Below are 27,626 nucleotides of genomic sequence, written 5' to 3' on the forward strand. Positions count from 1 at the left end.
TTGATATAGCAGAAATATTCACGAAAGAAAAGTCTCTGCGTACCTTGTGAGAAGAAAAATTGGGTTTTAGGCTCCCATCTACCAGTTCAACTCTAGATCTTTCAGAAAGAAAATTACCATGTATTCATAGAAACAATGTTATGACAAAGCCAATCCAAAGGAGGAAAACTAGTGCAGTCAAGGAAAGCCACAGATAATTCCATGGGAAAATAAAGTAATTTGTTTTAAGCCATTTTATCAGCTTACACGTTATTGGCAGTTCAGATGTAGAAGAGGCAAACGAGTCCGAAAAAAGTGTCGTTTACGTTGGCAAAGTAGCCAGAAACTGTTTGTGCAAAAGCTGGAGCCGTATTTTTAGGAGGAGAACTGGTAGAGGTCTCCTGCGGGGGTTCGTACTAAATGACGCCATCTGTCTGTGTTGAATTTGTGTCAAATTGATCAGTATTTTCAGTATTGTTTGTGGTAAAGGATGTTAGTGGAACTAATGCAAGATCATTTTCCAACCTCCCCAAGCTCGGAGAGGTGTCAGCGTTGCTGCTTAAAACTTGTATAGGGACTTATTGACCAGTAGTGAGAGGGATTCGGGAACTACTGGCTGCTCCTCTTGGTCATGTGCAGGATTGGCCACATGGTCTAACTTGACATTGTCGGTATATACAAAGCGATTTTCTTTAGCACCAGCCAACAGTGGTAGAATGACAGTTCCGGTACCATGTATTCCCGAGACTGGGACCGGTGCACGATAAGAAGGACCGAACTCCTTTTTCACACCAACTTTTTCACATACTAGATCCCAGACTTTAATAATCCAGCCGCTAGGCATTACTGGTACATCCTTAATTCCTGTGGAGGCAGCATTGGCAGAAGCGTTGTCGTCATGGAACTATTGGAATTCCTGCAAGACAGTGACACGTTCATTTATGTCAAAAGGTGTTTCTGCCGCCTCCACGCCAGGACCATCAAGATCTGGAACATACATTTGAGTTCCAAACAGGCACTCGTAGGAAGTACAACCCTCCAGGGAACTTTTAGGCAGATTGTTAAGTGATATCTGGACTCCATACAGGTGATTAAGCCAACTATGACCCGTACCTAAGACTCTGGCTAGTAAGGACTGCTTTAAATCACGGTTTCATTGCTCCACAACACTATTTCCCTTGGGATGAAATGGAGACGAGCAATGGAGTTGGACCCCTAACGAAGCCATGGCATCTCTGAATGCGTTTGAGGCGAAAGCAGGGGCCTGGTCCGAGTGGAAAGCCAGAATTGCATATGTACCAATAAAGACTCGCAAATCTTTAATAACATTCTGAGCGTCAGCCGAGCGTTGTGGCCACACCCATGGCAATCTGGAGCAAGAGTCGACAGTGACTATGATGTATTCGTAAGCACTATCCGGTGTCAGGGGACCACAATGGTCCATGTACACACATTGTAATGGTTTGTTGGAAATTAGGAGGGGTGTCTGCGGTGGGCATTGGACAGTGGATTCCTTAATTTGTTGGCAGATGTCACAACAAAGGACATACTGCTTGGCCTGTTTGTACAGACCTGGCCACCAATAATGTGCTTGCAACAATGATATTGTAGCCGCCACCCCAGCATGGGCAGATGCTACCCCTCATGCGCTGCTTTAATCAACTCTGATCTTAAGTCTTTGTTGGGAATTACTCAAACCCCCACGCCTGGTATTTTTACTTCGGCATCTAGGCAGCCTCCCATTCGGTAGGAATATTTACCAGGAAATGCTTTTGGATAGGGCGTGCCTTCAGCCGTGGCTTTCAGGGCAGGCCATATGTCATCATCCGGTTTCGCTCCAGAATGGGTTACTGCAGCAACAGCAGCTGCAGCTACTGCTGATTTGGCAGGTTCATCAGCCATTGTATTTCCAGCAAGGTGTATTCCAACACACTGGTGCCCAAGTGTATGTACAACATGGACGTTTGGAAGCGTTTTCTTCAGATCCACTACTTTCCCCCACAGAAGTCTGTGTTTGATGGTTTGCCTATAAAATCTCTGCACCATTCTGGCACCAATAATGCAGGTATTCATTGAAGGACTGGACACAATAGTACAAATCACAGACGATCAGTGTCAGCTGTGAAGTATCTGTGTGTTCCAATGCCATTACCAGAGCCTTTAGCTAGTTGTGCCGTGCAATCTCCTAAAGTTTGCATGAATGTATGTTGGGGACAAAATGTATTATCCTCCATGTAGCCACTTACGACTGCGCAAGCAGCGGAGTATTGATGTTTTGTGCCAATTGCAAGTTTTGCTGAGCCTTCAATGTACATGACTCTTTGGTTTTGATCAATAGGCAATGTATTTGCTGGAACTGGGTATTCTATTTTATATTACAAAAATTCTAGAGTTGTAACTTTGGGTCAAAAATGTAGTCCACATCAGTGGCTGTCAGAGACATTGCCCATTGTATCCAAAGTGGATGTAATGCTTTAGCGTTCTGAATGCTTGCTTTGGTAACAGCCTCATGGGCTGGAATCAGAGAGACGACAACAATGCGTTTCCCCTGGGCTATTGGTCTTTCTTTAATGACGGCCATTTGAACAGCAGTGAGAATTTTCTCAGTGAGAGAAAAGCGTTGTTCTGCTGCTGAATACAAATATGATTTATATGGAATCAGGACTGTCTCACCCTCATTGAACGTTACATAGGTGAAACCAATGGCAATTACTCTGATGACCAAATGTTTTTTGTTGTCCTTCGTCTGTAAGTGTTGTGCACCAAGCATGTCTGTTTGCAAAGCTCTGAGAATGCGAGTGTGTTCGAATGTCCAAATTTACTGAAAAAGTCAGGACGTATTAAGTCATATAAAGGTTTAATGTGTAATGCATAATCAGGAAAGTAATTTCTGACAAAATTTAGAAAATCCAATAGGGATTGGATTTTTTTTTTATTGTATTCGGAGGTTGTAACTGTGCGCCTTTTTCCAAGAATTGTGGCGCTAGGCTCTTTCCTTCACTCAATAGCTCATTTGCCAAAACAGGACACTAAGGAAGGCTATTATCTTTTTGTAATTGAATTTGTAGCCAAACTCGGCAAAACCCACAACAATGCGGGCTACCCGTCTTAAATCTTGTAGTAATTCACCATCCGAGATAAATATCATCGACATAGGACAATGCTTCAGGGTCAATGTTGTGTAATATTGAAGTTACATGAGCTTCGAACATTCCTGGACTGTTCTTGTACCCCTGGGGTAAACAACAGATTTTTTTCTGGGAGCCCAGTGCGCTGAAACTTTTAAAGTCTCTACTCTTAGGCGCTATATTTTAGCAGAAGAAAATATTGGAAATGTCCAGTGTTGTTTTGTATTTTTTGCGCACTGTGTTGTTCATGAGTGCTGTGCTATGTGAGTTTTGTAAAGCGTATGTGCGTGTATGACTGTTTAAATGTCTGTAGTCTAAGACTATTCTGTACGAATGGTCCAGTTTAGCTACTGGGAATAATAGATTATTCATTGGTGAGACACAGGGTTTGATTATGCCCTGGTACTTAAGTTGTGTGAGGATTTCCCTCACGGGTCCTTTTGCTTCATGTTTATTGGATATTGGGGTTGAGGATGGGGTTGATTTTTAATAGGGATTACATGATAGGGGGAATCTTTATCCCACCCTATGTGGTTGCGATATAATGCGGGTGCCTGCGCCAATGCCCAATCGATGGCGTAAGATTCTGCAAGCTCGCCTGGAACAAGAAGCAAGAAAGAAGGTTTGATAACATCTTCCCCATATGGGCAAGTACGGACAACTTTGGGTGGCTGATTCTTTTCGGCCAATAGAATATCATATGTTCACAATGCATTCCCACAAGATTGCGTCTATTGTGCACTCTATGTCTCCTTCTAACTGTAACGTTACTTTATACACCCTATCAGGCGTGGAGACACGCATGTACGCAGTTTCTACTTGTAGCAAGTCATCAGTAGCTTTCACCTCCAGATGCTCTAGAAGATTCCAGCAAACTATTGTGACCTCTTACGAGCTGCCTAATAGTGCTAATACCCACTTCTTGTTCTTCAATGGAGCCCTCTTCTTGAGTGGCATGTCGAACTGCAACTGCTGCCACCTTTTCTTTTTGAATTGGGTTTTTGTTGGGGAAGTTTCTCTTCTTTTTTAAAAGAAACTTCTGTTGAGCCTTATGATTCCGGTCTCGGTTTCACGTACTCAGTTCTTCGCTCTGACTGCCCACCTCTCTCACTGCATTTTTCCGGTAGTCCTGATAGGAACAAGATTGGCGTGTATCAGTATATTGATATCTATCAGGCGTTTTTATATTATCTCTATTTCTCAGATTATATCTGTTCTGTGGGGTCTCCGTATGCAGAGATTCCCACCTTTCTTTTTTGGGTGTTTTTTGTTTTTTTATCCCAGCGTTTCTTAGTACCCTCAGGTGTTTGCTTGGTAGAATCTTTATTAGATTTACCCTGTAGTTGTGGTTTTGTGGGTCTGGCCCCAAGACTATCTTGACCAATACTAGAGTAGGTCTCCTTGATAATCTTTGGCAGCTCACGTTCTTTATTCTGTGGAGGAACGTCCCAGAGCTACATGCGCACCGCTAGTGCAACTGCTTCCCCTTTAAATTTACTTAATATAATTGAGGATACTGTGGAAAAGTTGCCCATTAGTTGCATCCCCAAATCCAGGGCTGGGGCAGCCCCGTATTCATCTTCAATTTGTTTCAACACTTCCGGTAAATTGGCAAGTGCTGGTGTACCATGTGCAGTAGTACAGAGCGTGGCAAATACTGTGCCCCAAGTATTACAGTTATCTATAGCGGGAAGCAATCCCAAATGGCAAGAACATAGTTAAGATACTATGCTTATCCTGAGGTCCCATATGGGGAAATACTGCTTCCAGAGCGTTTATTTTTTGAGCTAACCAAAACAGAATTTCTGATCGTTTGGCGGGTACTTTACCCATTGTCGAAAGTACAGTCACAGGAATAATACCTGGTGTTACAGCATGTGGCTGCGCTGGAGCAGCACATGCTGGGTTTGTATTTAATGTTTGCATTACAAACTGTACTTATCGTCTGTATATTGCCGTCAGCTCAGCGTATAAGCGGCGGACTTCAGCTACAGTTAAATTTGCTGCAGCAGGGTGAGGTGTATAGGTGGCCAATAAAGGCCAGGTAGGACCATCATTACTTAGAGGACCTAATCTAACATGCAAAATTGTGCGGGGTAGGGCGCCATCAAGCCAATTATTATGTTCTAGATAAGATAGAGGTATTTCTAGATATGCATATGCTCTGTATTGTGCAGGTGCGTTTGCAGGTGTATAATAATGAAATGTATTTGTGTTCCCATCAACTGCTGGAAATGTGACCCACGAATAAAAAAGTTATGTTCTATAGGCTGGATGAGCCTCAACAACAAATGTAACTGGACTCCCCTGGGCTGTTAGGCCATGTGCCAGTAAATGTGCAGTAAAGGGTGGTCGCATATTGACTGCAATTGCTACCTTTTGTGGATTTGCCATAATGAATTGTATGTTTTGTTCAGATATAAGCACACCAAATGGGGATTATCCTTTTAATGGTTCAAGCTTGAACACCCTACAGCATTAGTTAGTTACTCCCTACTTAGTTGAAGAGAAAAATCCTCAGTACCACGGACGTTTCCGTATGTAGTACTGAGGTGTCTTTGTATGTAGTGAGACAGAGATACTCAGGAGGTCCCGAAAAATTAGAGCCTGACCAAACGTTGGCGGCGCCATGTCGCGTAGGCTCTCATTATTCTAATGAGACTACTGGATTTGAGCGGCAAAATTGCCTGCGGGGTGGGGGACTGAGTCCAACCCACTATAGGTGACACCTGTCGGCCTAATCCGGGTTTTGCTCCAGCTAACTAGCAGTGCCTCATCTCTACCTGAAAGCAGGGATGATTGGGCAGCCGAGCGCATGACACAATTGACTCCTCAGGGAAACTGGCCACTCAGATCGCATCTGTTTCTCTCAGTTCCATTAGTCTGACATATACAAGGACAGTCAGAGGCAGTATATGTTTCAATAAGGTTTTAATGAAGCAACTGCATCTTCGATAATAAAGCATGTAGTGCAATAAAAAGGACAATGAAGCATGATAGGATTAAAATAGTGACGAGAAGAGTTAAGCATAAAAAAACGTTATCATATTGTCACTAAAGTCATTAAAGTAATTCCTACCTAGGCTATGTTAGAGCACAGCATGTTAAGCTCTAGTTCTGCCCAATCAGCATAGAGTCGTGATTATCTGGCTGGAATCTTCCTATAACGTGTATGGGACAGAGAAGTGTTTTATAATAAAACAGCTGATATTCTAAGAAAATATCCCTATGTAAGGATGTGTTTGTTTCTATGAACACCAGAGACAAAGTGTTACCACGTTTACCGGCAACCTATCTTACTGCAGCCTTGAGAGAAGCACAGAGTGAAAGAAATGTCTTGTTTAAGAAGTGTTGGCCTAGGCAAGAAACAGCTAGATAGGGAAAAATAAAACAAGACCGCAAATGTGGCTATTGTTAAAATAATAAACAAAGCTGAATAAAATATATCTAGGTTAAAGTGCACAGTGGCAGGCCGAGTTTGCTAAAATAACGTGCATGGAGCTATACCTATAATGGCTACACAACAGAATGATGCAATGATCCTGAACCAAGTCGTTCACCACGATGACGGTACGTCTCCCATGGAGACCTCACTTCTCTGGGGGGGGGGGGTGGTGTGAAGGAAGCTGGCCTGGTGTGTGGTGGGTCCCTAAAGTACTTACACCTTATACCAGGTCCAGGTATCCCCTATTAGTGTAGTTTGGGCAGTGTCTAGAAGCCAGGCTCTCTAGAGGTAGCTGTGGTTGAGCAGTCAAGGCATATCTAGGAGACATTCAAAGTTCATACAATACCACTGCAGTTACACAGCACTTACACACATGAAAGAAAACACTCAGTGTTACAAAGGTACTTTATTTCAGTGACACAAATACCAAAAGGTACTAGAGAGGCAACCCTCCAATAGGAGGTAAGTAGCACCTAGATATGTACACTAGCAATCAGAAATAGGCATAAATAACAATAGAAAACTGTGCAAATAGCAATAGAGACCCTAGGGGGGACCAAGCCATATATTAGAAAAAATGGAATGCGAATGCAGGACCCCCACCTGAGTAAGTGGAATGTGTAGAGGGGATCTGGGGGAACAGGGGAACTCCAAAGGTAAGTACCACAGTGCCCCCACCCCAGCGACCAGGAAGAAAGGAGTAAGTTACAGGATTTTCCCCAAATTACCCAAAAGGACTAAAAAGAAGATATTACTACACCCATACAAGACTGCAAGAAATCAGCAGGAAGACCTGCGGGAGAAGGGGACCAAGTCCAGAAGTCGCAGGAGTGTCAGGTGGTGGCAGGAGCCACTACCCAACCATCTGTAGTTGCAGGAGTTGGTCGATGGTAGGACGAAGACGGTCATCAATGCAGTACTGGAGCCGGAGAAGAGTTCCTGGAGGATGCAGTCAACGTCTCATGCCGGATGGGTGACTGCAGTCCGTCAGTGGTGTGGAAAAGCCAGCAACAAGCCTTGGCAAAGGCAGAAGTCACAGTGAAGTAAAAGTGGAGCTGCCGGGGACCAGCAGATGCAAAGGAGTGACTCCTTCACTCCAACAGAGATTCCTTCTTCCTTCTCATGCAGACTGGAGGCTTGCCGCCCTCAGGGGATGCACAGCCGGGGGAAATGTTGCAAAAGCTGGCAGGAGCCGTGGAAATAATGTTGCAAGCAGAGTCTTCGTTGTGGATGCAGATTTTGGAGGGTCCAGTTGCAGTTCCTCTGGCCAGAAGTCAAAATAGAGGTCCTGCTGGAATCTTGCAAGCCAAATCTGAGGACCCACCAAAGAGGGAGACTCTAAATAGCCCTGAAAGGGGAACTGGTCACATAGCCAGGTGAACACGTATCAGGAGGGGGCTCTGATGTCACCTGCCTACTCAGATTCTCCCAGAGGGCCCTGCCCACCTTGGATTCAAGATGGCAGAACCCAGGGACGCTCTGGGTATCATCCCTTGGGTGGTGATGGACAGGACAGTGGCTACTACCCTTTCCATTGTCCAGTTTCACAACAGAGCAGGGACTTGGGGTCCCTGAACTGGTGTAGACTCGTTTATGCACGAAGGGCATCAAATGTGCCCTTCAAAGCATACCAGTGGCTGGGGAAGGCAACCCCTCCCAAGCCATGTTACACCCATTTCCCTAAAGGAGAGGGTGTTAACCCCCCTCTCTCAAAGGAAATCCTTTGTTCTGCCTTCCTGGGCTTGAGCTATTCAAGCAGCAGGAGGGCAGAAATCTGTCTGTAGGATGGCAGCACCGTGGGCTGCATGGGAAAACCCCAGAAGGCTGTTAGGAACAATGATGGGGGTCCTCTAAGGAGCCCCCAGAGTGCATGCAATCATACTTGCAATACTGTCAACAGTATTGGTGTATGATTCCAACATGATTGATACCAAACATGCCCAGGTTCGGAGTTACTATTATGTAGCTGGACACAGGTAGTGACCTATGTCCAGTACACGGGTAAACTGGCTTCCCCACACTTACAAAGTCCAGAGTAATGGAACTTGAGTTCATCAGGGGTGCCTCTGCACATGCAGGGGTGCCCTTACACACAGGTACTTGCACCCTGCCCTCTGGGCTAGAAGGACCTACCATAGGGGTGACTTACAGTGACCTGTAGTGTAAGGGTGCATGTACTTTTTTACGCAGGCTGCAATCAATGGCATGCAGACACATTTTCCATTGGCTCCCATGGATGGCACAATATATGCTGCAGCCCATAGGGAGCTCCTGGTGTCCCAATGCCCTGGGTACTTAGGTACAATATACTAGGGACTTATATGAGGGCACCAGTATGACAAGTGTGGGATGCGCAAAGTCCTAAGCAACCAAATTTAGAGGGAGAGAGTGCAATCACTGGGGTCCTGGTAAGCGGGATCTCAGTGCAGACAGTCAAAACACACTGACAGAAGGCAAATAGTGGGGGTACCCATGCCAAAAAGAGGGTACTTTCATACAGCAAGTCCTTTGGTAAAGGAGTAGAAACCACACCCAGCACCAAAGGCAGACTGGAGGAACAGCTCACACAGAGGCTGGAGTTACTAATGCAAGTATGGCTATGGGTCCCACCAACTCTGTGGGGTCTGAAGAACCCACAGAGGGCGGCTGAGTCATCTTAATCTGCAGCTAAGCCTGTCTGAAGGACGCAATGTGCTGCAGATCAAAAGTCGGCCCAGATAAACTCATCATTTCTACAATAGGAAAGGTCTCAGAAGATAAAGAAGCTGACATGGATCAGGAAGTTGCTCACTACTAGACTTGGCCTGCAAAACGGACTGTCTGGAGAAAGACAAGTCCTGTTTGCAATGCTTGTTATGCTTTTTGTCTGGAAGGCTTGACTTCAGTTCGCCCCAACAAGTGTGACCTGGAGCAGAAACAGCTTAGTTTCTTGTGGTCCTACGCCATGCAGAATTTGGACTCCCACACTTTGACCTCCTTGGTGTACATGAATGAGCACTTGTCACCAGACTTGGAATTGTGCTTAGGCCACAAACACCGAAGATTATTTAGATGTCTCTTATCAATTTCAGTCTATGTTTGCCTGATCTGATAGGAACTGAAAGTTTCTTGAATCACACAAACATTCCACTCTGCAGCGAAGGCATAACGGGAAAGAGACATCATTCTACAGCAATTAGTAAAGTTAAATGTTCTCAACAGTTTATACAGCTTATGTTTTTCCTGGTCCTAGTGAAGTTACACAAACTTAAGAAATACAGTCAAATCAGACAAAAGGGAAGCAGAATACGTTTAAGTACTCTATTGAACTGCAATGAAATCATTGGGATACTGGGGAAAGGCAAGGAATTAAATTGGCCACAGGGAAGAACAAATCCAGAGAAGGTATGGCTTCCCCAATACTAGGTGCTAACACATTACACAGAAAACATGGAAAATACCTCTTTTTGTGCAAAGAGATCTTCCATCTTCTCCTCTCTTGTTTTGCAAAAGGTGTCATTCTTAAGGGAGATGAGACGATCATCCACAGCCAAGTACACTTGGGAGACCCTAGAGTAATGATGAGAGAATAATGAGAGAAATTGGGGATTAAAAAACTCAGAAAAAGTACAATAAGAGTGATGCCACACAACAAGCTAGAGAAAATGAAACACAATTAAGGTACTTTGTGACACAGTGCCTGCTTTCTTCTGAGGCGTGCAAGTGCCATCCCTCTAAAATTATGCCAGCCCTGCTGAGAAGACAAGAAGTGTTAGTACTCAACCTTTTAAGTGCTGGTCACAGGTGCCTGATGGGCTTGTTAACTGCACAGATTTCTCAAACTATAACATTAAAGATTACACCCCACAGACTAAGAAACATAAAACAACTTAAAATCTAATGTTCAGTTTTCTAGGATATGAACTATAATTCTTTAATAAAAGCAGTATGTATTCCAGAAGACCCAGAGGATACATTTTCTCTCTTCAGCTCTAGCTGGAATGTCAGCCTTAAGATGATATGGTTAGCAGCAATATCCTTCTGAATAAATGGATTAGTAAAAATCTGATCAGGGGAAAGTAGTTGTGTTAGTATAAAGTGAGCAATACACAGGAATTCACAACCCTTTGTATCTAGAGTGATGTAAAAATACTTGCTGTTTATTAAAGCTGCATAACATGACTCTTCTTATCCTTAGAGATTCTGAACTGATATTTTAAATTAGACGGGCTACTTACGCAGAACAAAAGTACAGACAGAGTTTATAAGCTCTAACAACAAAGACAATAAATTACTATTAGGCTACGTCTGCTGGCCATCTAAAGAACCATCAGGTACTGTGAGTGGCAGTAGAAGATACTATTGTTTGCCCTCTCTTTTATCAAACTGATCAACTGAGAGCATTCATAAGCGGCTCCTGAATTGTTACATTATGGCACAGTATATGTATAAAGAAAGCTGAAAAAAGTAGTACTGTCCTTGCTGAAATGTTCCCTACTTTGCAATAACAAAAATGCATCAGATTTCGCCTTTAAATATAGTCAATAATATATTTGCTTTTCAATCTCCAAGAGATACCTTGCATACCTTAAACTGCTGACTTTTAGGGTATACGTTGTGAATAGATATCCCCATCATTGAAGGAGCAAGATACATTACCAGTTAACACCAATAGAGTAGGGGATGATCATAAGATTTTGCAGAGAGCAGAATGCATTTATCGAACCATTGTTATCAACAGGAAAGTGGTACCTTTTGTGCACTTTTGCCATACAAACTTTTTGGCTTTGAAATCATTTCAAATTTGAATCTAAAGACCTGGAGAATTGTGATATTCAGGGGAAAAGATCCTGCAGGACTGGGTGGACAAATGTAACCTCACCTTGAGAACCCAGGTCTAGACAACACCTTTTATTACAGTATAGCAAGAAGAGCAGAACATCTACTGTGATAACTGTCAGAGTAGATTTATAGCAGAGCACATCCCTCTTATTGCAATGAGCTGTCCACCCTTCTGGCACTGGAGGAAAAACACCTCATGCTTGAGTGCAATTAAACAGAAAGGCAGAACCTGCTCACTCAGAAAGGTGCTACCTGTTCACTCTGTGTGCTTTGGCTAAATGATACAAGAAAAAGAGTTATGGTAGACCTGGCAAGGAAAGTGGATCCCGACAATTAAAAAGACATCTAAGATCAGCTGTAAGTGTATTTGACGCCTTTGGAGGACAAATCTCCTTAACAAGAAGGTGATCAGGAAAACATGAATTATATGGATGACAAGTGTAATTGGTCGGTAGTATTATGTTTGTTAAATAAACAGTTTTAACTTCTCTTTCAGACTTCCACCCAGCTGCACTAATTGTATGCAGTTGTTATCGGACTTGTTTGCATAATTAATACACACAGTTATGCAAATGTTCATGCTATGCAGTATTTTTGTATACAATACTGCTGAAGTTCATTGTCTGCCATACCGGGATTCAGCTGGTCGCTGTTACACTGGAAGACTTCACGTAATATTCCTGGAGTTTCAAAGGACTATGAAGTCTTAGTGCCCAAAGGGGTTTCGGGAACAACAGCTTCCTATAATTACTACTGAAGTAGTTTAAGAGGCATCCCCATTGCCTAGTGGACGGTTTTCTCCCCCTCTTGCGCAAGTTTAAACTGCTTCTCCATGCTAAGGATCCACCACAGACATGCGATCCACTTGTGTTCAGACGGTTGGGTTGGCTGTCTCCAAAGGCTTTATACGGTTTGTTTAGCCGCTAGCAGGAGGTTGAATATCAGTTTACTCAGATCATCAAACAAATGGTAAGCCTCTGCTATTGGACAACCCAACAGAATGACCTCAGAGCACAAAGCGAGATCAGAGCCTGTTCTACTGTAGAGAGGACAGAGGTCCAGAAGGGTTGTTTCTTGGGGCAGGACCAGTGGATGTGTGTTATGGATCCCTCCGCCCCACATGCTCTCCAGCAGCTAGACGGTTGGAGTTTAATACCATGTGTAGAATATCTTGGCGATAGTTTCCCGCCCTTCCAAGTCCACAGTTGGTTCCCAGAGCCAGAATTTCTAACAACTGTTCATGGTCCAGTCTAATACCTAATTCTCTCTCCCTGGCTCGCTGATAGGTGTTTAGCGGGGTGTTGCATAGTATGAAGCATTTTTTATACAATGGAAATTGCATGTTTATCATTTGTGCAATGAAGGAGGTACTTTTCAAAAGGAGTGAGGAAAGTTACAAGTAGTGATATTTCTCAGCCTATGGGAGGTGAAACTTCCTTCAATTTCCGAACGATTTGAGGGAACCTTGCAGGTACATGTACAGTGATGTTTTACAGCCTCCCTCCGACCACTTGTTGTAAGGGGTTATGACCAGACCCACAGTAAGTTGTGGTTGCTCCAAAGTGGCATAAAAGGGGAGGGAAAGGTTGTGAGTACATTGAGACCCCAAGGGTGATAAGCCGCACTTTACATCTACTGATAGATCGACTGAGGCCCCACCCAACTCTGACCCTGTACCAGACCTCCAAGGTCACACTCGTGATGGGAAATACATAGAGTGTTTTTGTTCTCTTGGACCTAGGTCTCCAGGGAATTTCCCACCAGGGTCCCACTGCCATGTCCAGTGGAGGAGGCAACGTAGGTGGGCCACTTCATAACAGTTGGTCAAATTGGGAATCCTCAGACTCTTGCCCATGGGTGCAATGAACTCTGTTTCCCACAGATCCTCTCTGCCTTGCCTCCCCATATAAGAGGGGCACATGCAGATTGGAGGTCAGTATTCGAAGGGTCAGTGTCTGGAAAAGATAGAGAACTTTGAACAGGATCATCATTTTGTATGCTGTTTTCTCCCCAAGGAGCAAGCCGGAGGTTTGGAGTTCTAGTTTTAGCCAGTATAGGAGCCAATGTCAGGCCCAAGTACTCAATGTGGGTTGCCACCCATCGGAGGGAGGTAAGCGCCTGTGCCTACTGACTACTGACCATGGGGTCGATATATTAAAGATTTCAGATTTGGTGATGTTAATCTTGAACGAAGGAGGATATCAGCAGCAAACAGTCATTTTAAGGTCCTGTTGGCCAGAGCAGATTCCCTTAATCTGGGAGCTACTCCGTATATGCTGCGCCAGCTGGTCCACCATGAGGGCAAAAAGGAGAGGGGGCACCCCTGTAGTGTGTCTCATTTTATGTGCACCCAGTTTGAAAAGATGCCGTTGAGGCGGATTCTAGCTCAGGAGGCTTGATATCCTGCTAGCGGCCAGGACATGAATGTGTATCCCACCATCCTCAAAATGTCAGCCATGAAATCCCAGTCAACTAGGTCAAAGGCTTTTCCAGCACCTAACGTGACTGTGTGTTTGGTGCCCCTAGTGCAAATGTCAAGGAGGTGAAGGGCCTTTTTGGTCTGGTGTGAAGGAATGAAACACGACTGGTACGGGTGCACCAGATTTTCCAGCAGAGGCTGTAACCTCAAGGAAGCAATCTTGGTGAGGATTTTGGCATCAGTGTTAAGGAGTGAAGTGGGATTTTTACTGGGTTTAAGGATCAGAGCAATAATTAAGTCATTCATGGAGGGCATGACCCTACCGTTCTTGAGAATCCCTTTATATACCTTGAGGAGGATCAGCAACAGAGTGGGTCCCAAGCATTTATAGAAGGCTGCTATAAAGCAATCTGGGCCGGGGGTGATCAGTGCTTTGCTTAGTGTATAGCTCGGTGTAATAATTATGCACACATGATGCCTTCCTGGTGCTGAATTTCTGATATAAAAGTTCTGGCCCAGTGAGCCCGGAGGAGATTTCCCATCTTTTGGCCCAAATAATTGTCTCTGTCATAGTATTTATTGTTGAGTTGCACAAGAAGGAATGCAGATTTGTCGATTTCGAGATACCTTAGTTGGCCCTGAACACAGACTTTTTGCTATTTTTTAGGGGAGTGGGTTCTTATATTTAGTCTTGAGCGTTTTGCGGTCTGTGGGCAGGTTGAGAGGCAGTGCTTTGAGAAACTTAGGGAGTTGTGAGGCCTCCACTATCAACATACCTTAGAGGACTGCCTTCAGGGCATCCCAAAGGATGGTCACACTGACATCCCCAGTCTTTTTATGGAGGAGATAGTCTGTAATATCCTTCGTGATACTTGCTATCGTCACTGCGTCTCCCAGGAGGTCATCTCGGAACCTCCAGGTACTAGCAGTTTTGGGTCTCGTAGAGCCTATGTCAGTTTGCAGGAGACTGGGCTGTGATCAGAATGTGTGATAGGGTGTTGGGTGGAGTCTGCCAAGGCCAGGAGAAAGCATTTGCCCAAGAGTATATAGTTGAGTCTTGAGTATGTCTTGTATTCACCTGAATAATAAGAATAGCTTTGTGCAAGAAGGTGGCGGGTCCTCCATGCCTAGGCCAAGGTCCTCTAAATGTGTCTTGCCTGCAATGGACAAGGCTGTGGAGCTTTCTCTCCCCATGTGGTCAGCATCAAGTGTAGGGTCAGTAATTAAAGGTGTGCTAGAGCAGGCCAAGAAAGTATGGATCATATCTGTGAGGAAGGGTTCGGGCCCTGATTGGGGCTGTAAACTGATGCTACTGTGAACGGTTGGCAGCGGAGCTTGCATTGAACGGCCACTCACCAACCATTGTTTCTCAAATCGTTCCATCCACTATCATTGGACAGTGGTTGTGTGTTTAGATACCCACCCCTGTCTTTTTCTGGTAACCAAAGGAGGAGTATTGACTTTGGAGGTCATTGGATTTCAGGTGGGAATGGTCTAAATTTAGTAGTTGGGTTTCATGTAACAGCCCTATATCAGCTCAGAGAAGAGAGAGTTCAGGCAGAATGGAACTCGTCTTGATAGGATTGGTAAAGCCCCGGACAATATAAGTAACCAAATGAGAGCTATATTCCTTAAGTTCCAAGGTGTGCTTTTCTTAGGGTGTCTCTAGTTGGTCAACTATAGTCCCCAGGTCTTGCAGGTCTTTTTAGAGCTCTGACAGATTCTGTTTAAAATGTGCTTGGACTGTGCCCAATACAATCTTGATCTCCGCAAAGAGGAGGATTGTGAAGCTTTTGGTGGGGGCCCGTGATTCTTCCCGAGTCGTACTTTGCTTCTGGCCCTGGGTCAACTTAGAGGGGACTAAAGCCTTTTGATAGTGGGTTCTCATTTACGTCTAGTGGTGGCCATGTTGCAGGTCTCACTAGTAGCTGGGAGTTGCAAGTCACAGACACCACCCAGGGGAGGTCATAGGCCAAGAGTATCTACCACAGGGCCTCCCCGTGTGCCCCAACAAGGCTTTGACAGAGAAGGTGCTGTGTGCGAACCCCTTGGTGAGTGGTGTGCCAATAATGACTGATCTAGAGAGTATCTGGAGACTGCTGTGGTGCAATGCAGCCTAGCAACTCTCTTCCAAATCACCACTCGTGGTCCTTTAGTTTGTGTCATGGATACCTCCCAGTAAACAGCACTGCAGCGCCAATTGGGGGGGGGGGGCATAGATTTGTGATCTTCTGCCCCCACTGGCCAGTGAAAGGGAGTAACCCATTGTCTTCCAGCAGCAAACGAAACCTTGCAGGAAGCTCACAGTGTATAGGGTGGATCATCCACAGGCACTATCTCCTACCACAGCAGCTCTGGGTAGCATGAAGTCTCATACTTTGGGCCCCTTCTCATGTCACCAGTTGCATTTCGGTCACAGGGGCTGAGTCTTCTGTCTCACCGCTCTCTTCTGTAGTCTGCCCTCAATAGGGTCCTGCAGTTAGAAGGCCCGGACACTGCCAAAAGAAACTTTCACGCAGAAATTGAAGATATCGCCACCTGGAAGAGAGAGAGCTGCCTCAAGCTCAACTCTAACTAGACAGAGCTCATCATCTTCGGAAACGCCACCTCAGCTTGGGATGACTCATGGTGGCCCACATCCCTCAGCGTCCCCCCTGCGCAGACCGAGCACGCCCGCAACTTAGAAATCATCCTCAACTCCTCCCTATTCATGGCCCGCCAGGTAAACTCTGTCACCTCTTCCTGCTGGCACACACTCCCCAAACTCCGGAAGATCTTCAGATGGATCCCAGCAGACTGTCGCAGGACAGTCACCCATGCCTTAGTCACGAGCAAGCTTGACTATGGCAACGCTCTCTACACCCAGAACGGCGCCTCCAGACTCATAGGGACATTTTCTTAGAACATCTGCTGTGTTACTTATAAAAACACTTCCTAGTCCTAATACACGTCAAGAGGAAGATTTCAGCCAGGGAACCAAAACTGTATGCTGAATGCCCCGTTGCAGATGCTGACGCAGATTACAGGCCTTTGCTCAGGTATGAGGGTTGATGTCCTCCCGGGCAAACCTGAAAGGCAGGCTTAGAGCTTAACATGCTGTGCTTGAAATATAACTTAGAGAGAGAATAGCCCATAGACCTTAGAGGCACTAAGATCACCTTATTCTTGTGTTTCACTCTCATCGTTACTATTTTAATATTACTGTGTTGTGTAGTTCTGGTTATTGTAGCTCACGCTTTGCTATCCAAAATGCAGTCGTTCTATTAAACCAATCTTTAAAACGTATACTGCCTTTATTGTCATCTATATATGAGACAGCACTGTCTGCAAGAGAACCGGTTGTGACCTGAGTGACCACAACTTCCCTGAGAAGTACTGATACGTCATGCGCTCGGCTGCCCAATTGTCTCTACCGTTTGGGAGAGATGAGGCACTGCTAGTTAGCCTAGAGAAAAACCCGAATTTGGAGTGACAGGTGTCATCCACCGTGGGTCAGACTCAGTCCCCCACATTGTGGACAATCCTGCTGCTCAAAATCCAGTAATTTCATTAGGATAATGAGAGCTTACGCAACACCATCTTGCAACATCCAAGGCAGCCCAGACTCCTGCCGATCACATTGCTGCCTCAATGTCTCTGGAATCCCTGCCCGCATGGTGAACTTCTTGGGCGCCTGACCCGGTGGTGGCTAATGGTAGGGGCCCCAGGGGATGTCTCAAGAGAGGTGGGCTGTCCGGTCCCGGGCGAGTGCTCCTGGTTTAAGCATCCGCCTCCATACTGGGCTTGGACACGCCCCCAAGTTAATGATTTATACATCCTTTCAGATGCCAATTACTTCACAACACAAATGTCTTACATTTAAAAGAAAACTTCAATGAAGCATTAAGAATTTAAGAAGGGCATCTGAAGCCTTCACTGTGTCTTCTATCACAACCACCCAAAATTCTATCCTAATAAAAGGTAAGAAACAACCTAAGGTTAATAAAGTGAGCATGTCTCTTTCATGAGACAGAGGCAAAGCTGCCTGTTAAATTAATAATAGAAAACCATCTAGTTGTGGTGTGGCTTGGACACCAGCAATGGTGGACGCATGAGCTGGGAGCTCTGCACCAGCCCAAACAGCCTGCAAGATCTACCTTAAGGCTTCGCTTGGAAAGCACCCCATAAAGTATTAAATGTAGAGGACCCTCCCAGGAGCCCACAAACTGCATTTCCCAGGCTGCTGGCAGAGAAGAGCGCAAGGTGAGACTAAGCGGCCTGCATCCAGGAAAAAAATGCGAGGCGGCCTGAAGCGGCTGAACCTGCCATAGCAGAATAGTTGGCCCCAGGCCTCCAAGAGGTCAAGAAAAAGAGAGAGAGATATTACAGTGGCTACTTGCTCATGACCACTAGCTGAACGGCAACCTGAGGAAGAATGTGACGCCTCCTTCCAGCATAGTAACGAAGGGGGGGTGAATGATTTCTACCTCTGTGGAAGTCTGGAGGTGCGTCTGCACAACACCTTGGTCAAGAGAAACGGACTGCACCGCCTGGCTTGCGCATGGTGCTGGACCGGCCAACTGCCCGCTGCCTGCTTTAGCCCTGCGGAGCCTTTGATGGGGCAGGTGGGAAAGGCCTTAATCCTCAAGAAGGTTGGGGCAACGGGCCGAAACCAGGCCAGAACTCATTCTGCAATGGAAAGTGAAACGCACTGTTAAGAGCGGCTTGGGGGGGAATAAAGGCTCACACATTACCACATCTCTACTGAGTTTCCAGCACTGTGGAAATTTCCAATTTATTAGTTGATCTGGGGACCAGGCCAATCGGTGGCAGGCTACCTACTGTTGCAACTTATTTACCTGGTGCGCATGGACTAATCTTGCCTCCCGCACAGAAGCGTTTGCGTCCTGAGACAGGTTCTTGATTGGAGCCCTCCTCCCCTGGATCCCTGGCAATCCTGCAAGATGCCACCCATAGGATCAGAGTCAGCCACCATAGAAGACACCAATGAAATGCTACAACAGGACATCAGGGCGGTCTCAGTGGGCTTAGGCCTATTACGAGCAGAACACCATAAGCTGGCAGGGAGGCTCAAGGCTGTAGAAACCACAGCGGTGGAGATCAAACAGGCTACTTTCTCTCACAACCTATGCGATCTTGAAGAGAGGGTAAAAATGCTAAAACGATGGATGGAAGATGCCAAAGGTCATAATCACTGCAACAATATACAAGTGGTGGGGCTCCCGGAACGCACATACATGGTAACGTTCCTGGAAAACTGGCTTCAAATGGAGGTGGCCCAATTGCCTTACTTCCTTCTTCACGCTAGAGAGAGTTCACAGAGTACCGGTGCGGCCATTAGCCCCAGGCCATCCCCTTCACCTAGTTGTGTTGCGACTTCTGCACTTCATAGATAGGGATGTTATATTTCACAAGGCACAGGACAATGGCCACTATGTGGTGGGAAACAAAAAAGTATTGGTGTTTCCAGACTTCACCACAAAACTACATGCCCAGAGGTCACCCTACCAAACCGTAAAGAAAGCCCTCAGTGACAAACGAGTACCAATATTCGTTAATGTTTGCAGGGAAACTGCGGATTATCAAGGATGCAACCATACACTTCTGTAACACATCAGATGAAGCTTGGACTTGGCTTGAAACATACAGAACTGGAAAATCACACCCAATGCCAAAAACAAACCCAGAGAAAACAGGTGAAGATCGAGGAGAAAACCAAGGGAAAGGCCTGAGAGAGCCTCTCTGAACAAACCCTCCCACTCCCAGACTGAACGGGGAAGGGCAGCAGTACTTTCAGAAATAGTATTAACCCAAAGGACCAAGGAAGGGACTGCAAACTCATCCGAACACAGCTTGAATGTATCTGGCTCGGAGGCCTGGAATATCTCAGGTAAGGCCTTACCTGATGTGACTCCTCAAACAGCTGAAGAACTGCTATGATAAACAAATAGGGAGATGGCCCTCCAAAGGAACTAGACAGTTGCTAGATTCTAGAAACCTGAACCCAGCCCCTGCTCCAACAGATGGAAGCAGTGGCTAAAGCTGAAATGGACACACAGGAATGCACCAATGGCGGCCTTGATCCTGCAGGATCCTACAAAAACTTATCTATGATACACAGGGGTGGAGCTGAACTCTGAGATGAACTTCTTCGCTGAATACCTCAGGAAGATTGTCCCTGCCTAGGAACTAGAAGTGGTGATCTTATATTGATGTTTTTGTTTCACAGGTCTGGACGGCCAGCGGTTGCTGGCCTGCCCTTGGGTGTGGGAGTTTGTAATGGGAAATGTTCTTGTTGGTCCTGGCGGTCACCTACTTATTGGCAAAGAACGAGGGATGGGATGGGGGGCGGATGATATATGCCTAACCCACATATGAATACCACCCAAATAGTTGAACCAGGGACCACATGTCAATTACAACCTGGAATATTAGAGGGGTAAGGTCTGCTGCCAAGAGGCATAGTATCCACATATATCTGAGACAACAAGGTGCACAAATAGTCATGTTGCAAGAAACACATGTAACTCACGAAGAAACAGAACTGCTTTGCAGTAGATGGTGAGGCCACATTTATGCAACCTCTTCCTCAGCTTACTCCCACAGGGTACTAATTTGAATAAGGGCTGACACTCCCTTAGAGCACATGCACACATTGATAGATCAAGAGAGACGGTATGTCCTAGTTAAAGGAAGGATCTCAGGTAAAGGGATAACCTTAGGATCTATATACACCCTGTTAGAAATGGGGTTTTTGGTTGGCAGTCAGGTTACCCCCTGTCCAAGCAAAAGCCCTCACTCTAGTCAGGGTAAGTCACACACAATCCAAGATTATCCTGTGCCCACCCTCTGGTAGCTTGGCACGAGCAGTCAGGCTTAACTTAGAAGGCAATGTGTAAAGTATTTGTGCAATAAATCATACAATACCACCATATAGCACCACAAAAATACACCACACAGTGTTTAGAAAAATATATATAATATTTATCAGGATAATTGTAGGTCAAAAAGAATAAAGTTGCAATGGGAAATTGTAGAGATATCACTGAAAAGTGATATAAAGTGTCTTAAGTCTTTAGAAGATAAACAAAGTCTCTTTCAAGCACAAGTACCTGGTTTGGAGTGGAAAAATCTCCTCAGAGGGCCACAAAGGAAGAGGTGCGTGGAAAAAGGGTGTGTGCGTCGATTTCTCCCCAGCACACATGGACTCGCGTCGTTATTTTCCACGCGGGGAAGTCGTGCGTCGTTTTCCGGCGCGCGGACAGTCTCTTTCTGTGGATCGCGGGGATTACCAGATGTCCCGGATCTGTGCGTGGATTTTCCTGCTTGTTCTCCGGCTGCGCGTCGGTCTGAGGGGCTGCGTGTCGAAATTACGATCTCACGGCAGGCGTCGCGTCGATTTCTCCTCTAGACGTCGGTCTGCAGGGCTGCGCGTTGAAATTACGATCTCACGGCAGGCGTCGCGTCGATTTCTCCTCTAGAGGTCGGGCGGCGTTATCCTTGCGAAGCCGTGCGTCGGATTTTCGATCATCCCCAGAGCGTCGCGTCGGTCAGCCTCGGTGTGCGGCGTTTTTCTCGCCGCGGAACAAGCTGTGCGTCGAAATTTTCAGCACACGGAGCGTCCAAGTGAAAAAGAGAAGTCTTTTTGGTCCTGAGACTTCAGGGAACAGGAGGCAAGCTCTATCCAAGCCCTTGGAGAGCACTTTCACAGCCAGACAAGAGTTCAGCAAGGCAGCAGGGCAACAGCAAGGCAGCAGTCCTTTGTAGAAAGCAGGCAGGTGAGTCCTTTGAGCAGCCAGGCAGTTCTTCTTGGCAGGATGTAGTTTCTGGTTCAGGTTTCTTCTCCAGCAAGTGTCTGATGAGGTAGGGCAGAGGCCCTGTTTTATACCCAAATGTGCCTTTGAAGTGGGGGAGACTTCAAAGAGTGGCTAAGAAGTGCACCAGGTCCCCATCCAGTTCAATCCTGTCTGCCAGGGTCCCAGTAGGGGGTGTGACAGTCCTTTGTGTGAGAGCAGGCCCTCCACCCTCCCAGCCCAGGAAGACCCATTCAAAATGCAGATGTATGCAAGTGAGGCTGAGTACCCTGTGTTTGGGGTGTGTCTGAGTGAATGCACAAGGGGCTGTCAACCAAGCCCAGCCAGACGTGGATTGTAAGGCACAGAAAGATGTAAGTGCAAAGAAATGCTCACTTTCTAAAAGTGGCATTTCTAGAATAGTAATATTAAATCCGACTTCACCAGTCAGCAGGATTTTGTATTACCATTCTGGCCATACTAAATATGACCTTCCTGCTCCTTTCAGATCAGCAGCTGCCACTTCAACAGTGTATGAGGGCAGCCCCAATGGTAGCCTATGAAGGGAGCAGGCCTCACAGTAGTGTAAAAATGAATTTAGGAGTTTTACACTACCAGGACATATAATTACATAGGTACATGTCCTGCCTTTTACCTACACAGCACCCTGCTCTAGGGGTTACCTAGGGCACACATTATAGGTGACTTGTATGTAGAAAAAGGGGAGTTCTAGGCTTGGCAAGTACTTTTAAATGCCAAGTCGGGGTGGCAGTGAAACTGCACACACAGGTCTTGCAATGGCAAGCCTAAGACAAGGGTAAGGGGGCTACTTGAGTGGGTGGCACAACCAGTGCTGCAGATCCACTAGTAGCATTTAATCTACAGGCCCTAGGCACCTGTAGTGCACATTACTAGGGTCTTATAAGTAGATTAAATGGTTCAATCAGGTATGATCCAAAGTTACCATGTTTAAAGGGAGAGAGCATATGCACTTTATCACTGGTTAGCAGTGGTAAAGTGCGCAGAGTCTAAAAACCAGCAAAAACAGTATCCCAAAAGTGGAGGGAGGCAGGCAAAAAGTTAGGGGTGACTACCCTAAGGCTGTCAGGTCTAACATGTGTCCCCCCCAGCTGAAAGTGGGGAGAGCTACCCGACCTCCTGGGAGCTCTCATCGCTAAGGCGGAAGTACCTGGAGAGACCATCAGCATTGGCGTGGTCAACCCCTGGGCGATGTTCCACCGTAAAGTCCATCCCCTGTAGGGAAATGGACCACCTCAAGAGTTTTGGATTCTCACCCCTCATCTGCATGAGCCATCTGAGGGGCCTGTGGTCTGTCTGAACCCGGAAGTGAGTCCCAAATAGGTAGGGTCTTAGCTTCTTCAGTGCCCAGACCACAGGAAAAGCTTCTCTCTCAATAGCACTCCACCTCTGTTCCCGTGGTAATAGCCTTCTGCTAATAAAGACTACCGGTTGGTCTAGGCCCTCCTCATTTAGCTGGGCTAGAACTGCCCCTATGCCATGCTCTGAAGCGTCCGTCTGCACGATAAATTCCTGGGAGTAGTCAGGGGCCTTGAGCACGGGGGTCGTGCACATGGCTTCCTTCAGGGCGTCAAAGGCTTTCTGACAAGCCTCTGTCCAATTCACCAACCTAGGTTGTTTCTTGGACGTGAGTTCTGTCAAGGGTGACACAATGGTACCATAGCCCTTGACAAACCTGCGGTAATATCCGGTGAGGCCTAAAAAGGCTCTCACCTCAGTCTGCGTTCGAGGTGGTTGCCAGGCCTTGATAGTTTCAATCTTGGCCTGGAGTGGCTGCACCTTGCCACCACCCACTAGGTGTCCCAAGTACACCACGGAACCCTGCCCAATCTGGCACTTACTAGCCTTGATGGTCAGGCCTGCCTGTTGCAGGGCCTGAAGCACCTCCTTGAGGTGAAGCAGGTGTTTCTCCCAGCTGGAACTGTAGACAGCTATGTCATCCAGGTAGGCTGCACAGAAGGCATCCTTGCCAGCTAGGACCCCGTTAACCAACCATTGGAAGGTAGCGGGGGCATTTTTCAATCCAAACGGCATCACCCGGAACTGGTAATGGCCATCAGGGGTTTAAAATGCGGATCTTTCCTTAGCCCCCTCAGTCAGGGCGATCTGCCAGTACCCTGAAGTAAGATCAAACGTACTCAGGAATTTGGCAGCGCCAAGCCTGTCAACGAGCTCATCAGCTCGGGGGATGGGGTGAGCATCAGTCCGTGTGACTGAGTTGAGACCCCGGTAGGCCACACAGAACCGGAGTTCTGGCTTCGCACCTGGGGCAGTAGCCTTAGGGACCAACACCACAGGGCTGGCCCAGGGACTACTGGATTTCTCGATAACCCCTAGAGTCAACATCTTGGAGACCTCGTCCTTGATGCTGGCCTTCACCTTATCTGACAACCTGTAAATTTTGTTCTTCACAGGGAGACTGTCACCCGTGTCAATATCATGAACACAGAGGTGGGTCAGTCCAGGAGTAAGGGAGAACAGGGGGAGAACTGCTCCAACAGCTCATGGCAGTCTCCTTTCTGGTTTAGAGTCAGGGAGTCAGATAGAATGACCCCGCTTACTGACCCATCACCTTCTTAGGCAGAGAGGAGGTCGGGGAGAGGTTCACTCTCCTCTTCCATTCCTTCATCTGTGACCAGAAGCATGTTGATCTCTGACCTCTCAAAATGAGCTTTTAGTCGGTCCACATGGAGCACCCTTAGGGGATTCCTAGGGGTTTGGAGGTCCACTAGGTAAGTGGCCTCCCCTTTCCGCTCCTTTATTTCAAATGGGCCAGACCAGCGGTCCTGGAGAGCTCTGGGCTCTACTGGCTCCATTACCCACACTTTGTCTCCAGGTTGAAACTCTACCAGGGTGGCCTTCTGGTCATACCAGTGTTTCATTACCGCTTGACTGGCCTCAAGGTTACTTTGGGCCTCTTTCCAGAAGCGGGTCATCTGGTTGCGGAGGGCCAACATGTAGCTGACCACGTCCTGAGGGGGTGTCTTTGGAGCTTTCTCCAATCCCTCCTTGACAATGCTTAAGGGTCCCCTGACAGGGTACCCATAGAGAAGCTCAAAGGGACTGAACCCTAACCCCCTCTGGGGGACCTCTCTGTAAGCAAAGAGAAGGCATGGTAAGAGGACGTCCCACTTGCGCCTCATGGCCTCAGGGAGGCCACCAATCATGCCTTTCAGGGTCTTGTTGAATCTCTCCACAAGACCATTAGACTGGGGGTGATAGGGTGTGGTGAACTTGTAGGTTACACCACACGCATCCCACAGAGACTTCATGTATGCAGACATGAAGTTAGTGCCTCTGTCAGACACTATCTCCTTGGGGAATCCCACACGGGTAAATATCCCCATCAGAGTTCTGGTCACCACCGGTGCAGTTACGGTCCTCAGAGGGATTGCCTCTGGGTAACGGGTGGCATGGTCCACCAAAACCAGGATGAACCTGTTGCCTAAGGCAGTTTTGGGGTCCAAGGGACCAACAATGTCGATGCCCACCCTTTCAAAGGGGGTGCCAACGACAGGAAGTGGAATCAGGGGGGTTTTAACCCTTTTTCCTGCTTTACCACTGGCCTGGCAGGTAGGACAAGATCTGCAGAACTTATCTGAGTGTGTCCTCATTTTGGGCCAATAAAAGCGGGTGACAAGCCTGTTAAAGGTCTTGCCTTGCCCCAAATGTCCTGCCAGGGGAATGTTGTGAGCCAGACCCAGTAGGAAGGTTCGGTAACATTGGGGGACCACCAGCGTACGTGCTGCCCCAAAGGCCGGAACCTTAAGCTCACTGTAGAGGAGATCATTCTCCCAATATAGGTGGTGATCGCCAGAGGCGTCACCTGCTGCCTGGTTTGAGGCTTGTTTCCTTAAACCTTCCAGAGTGGGACATTCTTTCTGCGCCTTGCAGAATTCCTCCCTGGTGGGTCCACCCTCAACTTGCCAGCCAGCAAGCTCAGGTAAGTCACCTAGGGTGGCAATGTCTTCCCCAGTTGGCTCGGGAGCCTCCTCCTCAGGAGCCCCATCAGCCACTGCGGGAACTTCTGGGGCCGTTTTCCTGCGCCCCTTGTCCCTCCTCTTGGCAGCTCTCTGGGCCATCGTTCCAGGCTCCAGATGCCCTTGACTTCCCTCTCGGTCAGCCATGGACCGTGTGGTCATGCAGACCCACTCAGGTAACCCTAACATCTCCAGGTGAGACTTGAGCTCCACTTCTTTCCAAGCAGTATGCTCAAGATCATTGCCTAACAGACAATCTACAGGCATGGCAGGACTCACAGCTACTTTCAGAGTACCAGAGACCCCCCCCACTCAAAGGGAACCAGAGCCACCGGTAGGTGACTCTCGCGATTGTCAGCGACTATGACCTGGTGGAATGTATTAGGGACTATCTGCTCTGTTGACACCAGCTGACTCTTGATAGTAGTCATACTGGCTCCTGTGTCACGCAGAGCCTCCACCTTCTGCCCATCAACGGTGACCCACTGCCGGTACTTGGAAGTATTTTTGGGCATGTGGGCCTTGGGCACCATTTCTCCTTCTCCCAGGGACACTAGGGAAATCTCTACCTGTCCCCCAAAGCTATCTGGGTCCATCTCCCCCCCGAGCGCTACACTAGTCAACCCAGATGCCTGTCCGGTAGTGGACGGTGCCCTCTTGGGGCACTGGGGATCGCCTTTATAGTGACCATACTGGTAACACTCCATGCATTTGGGGTTAGATTTCCCTGACTTGTCATATGTCCCTGGCTTCTTCCCAAATCTGGAAAAGGAAGGGTTGCCACCCCCTCCCTGGGAATTCTTTTGGGGGCCTTTGGAGAGTTCCTTATCTGCAAGTTTATCTCCCCCCTCTTTCTTCTGTTGGGAACCCTGACCACCTTTGTGGGAGTCCCCCCCAGGTACCTTCTTGGACACTCTGGTGCTAACCCAGAGGTCCGCCTCCTCAGCAAGCTTCCTGGGATCAGTCAGCTTACTATCCACTAAGTGCTGGCGCAACTCTGTATAAGTAGTATTAAGCATATGCTCTCTCAGAATCAAGTCATATAAACCTTTATAATCAGCTACTTTGTTGCCCCGCACCCATCCATTCAGTGCCTTACTGGAGAAATCAAAGAAATCTACCCATGTTTGTGTGGTTTGTTTGGTGCTGTCCCTGAACCTCTGACGGTATCCCTCAGGGGTCAGCCCAAACTTGGCAAGTAAAGTGGCTTTCTGAAGTGGGTATGTGTTTTGATCAGGTGGATCTAATGTGAGGAGTGTATCCCTCCCCAATGGCGGTACATAACCCCACATAGCTACCCCCCATTGCCCTTCAGGAACCTCATGAGCCCTTAGTGCAACTTCATAAGCAGCTAACCATTTATCTATGTCATCTCCCACCACAAAACTGGGCACCACATTTTTGGGTATACGAACCTTCTTTTCTCCAGCAGGTCCTGTCAGTATGCTGCCACCATTATTGCTGGATTCAGACTGTCTCGCCTTGATCTCCAGCTCCTTGAGACTCAGTTCATGAGCCAACAATAGTTTCTTTTCAGCCAAAGCTCTCTCAGCCTCCACCTGTTTGGTTGCTCTTTCAGCTTCAGCTTGTTTGGCTTCTCTTTCAGCTTCAATTTGTTTGGCTGCTCTTTCAGCCTCAGCTTGCTTGGCTTCTCTTTCTGCCCTCCTCTCCTCCTGTTGAGCCTCAATTTTCAGTTTTGCCATTTGCAATTGGAACTCCCTCTCTTCTCTCCTTTCCTCTGCGGTCAGGCTTTGCACAGAGACACTGCTCCCTGGTCTGGAAGGGGGCACAATTGCAGTGGTAACACCATCCATAGATAGTGAAAATCCTTCTGGGGGGCCATTTTCTGGCTCCTCTTCCTCATCATCCTCTAAATGGGCTTCTGCCCAGGACCTCAGCGCCCCTTGGGTGGGTACCCTCAATGCCCTGCAGAATCCTCTTAGTTGTTTGACCGTATATGTATCCAACTGGACTAGGTCAAAGTCCCCTGTCTAAGACCCAGTCAGAGACATGTTGAGTGAG

The 27,626-nt window shown here is 47.0% G+C and overlaps 1 protein-coding gene across 3 annotated transcripts in view; it reads right to left on the minus strand.

Moving 5' to 3' along the window:
- Positions 1-27,626, minus strand: part of PIKFYVE (phosphoinositide kinase, FYVE-type zinc finger containing) — a 1,212,885-nt gene that overhangs the window by 453,861 nt on the left and 731,398 nt on the right. For all 3 annotated transcript variants that reach the window (XM_069225943.1, XM_069225942.1, XM_069225940.1), the window contains one exon: positions 9,993-10,101. In XM_069225943.1, coding sequence (XP_069082044.1) covers positions 9,993-10,101 — 109 coding nt within the window. The remainder of the gene's footprint in view (positions 1-9,992; positions 10,102-27,626) is intronic.

The sequence above is a fragment of the Pleurodeles waltl genome, chromosome 3_1 (genome assembly GCF_031143425.1).
Source record: "Pleurodeles waltl isolate 20211129_DDA chromosome 3_1, aPleWal1.hap1.20221129, whole genome shotgun sequence".
Taxonomy (NCBI): domain Eukaryota; kingdom Metazoa; phylum Chordata; class Amphibia; order Caudata; family Salamandridae; genus Pleurodeles; species Pleurodeles waltl.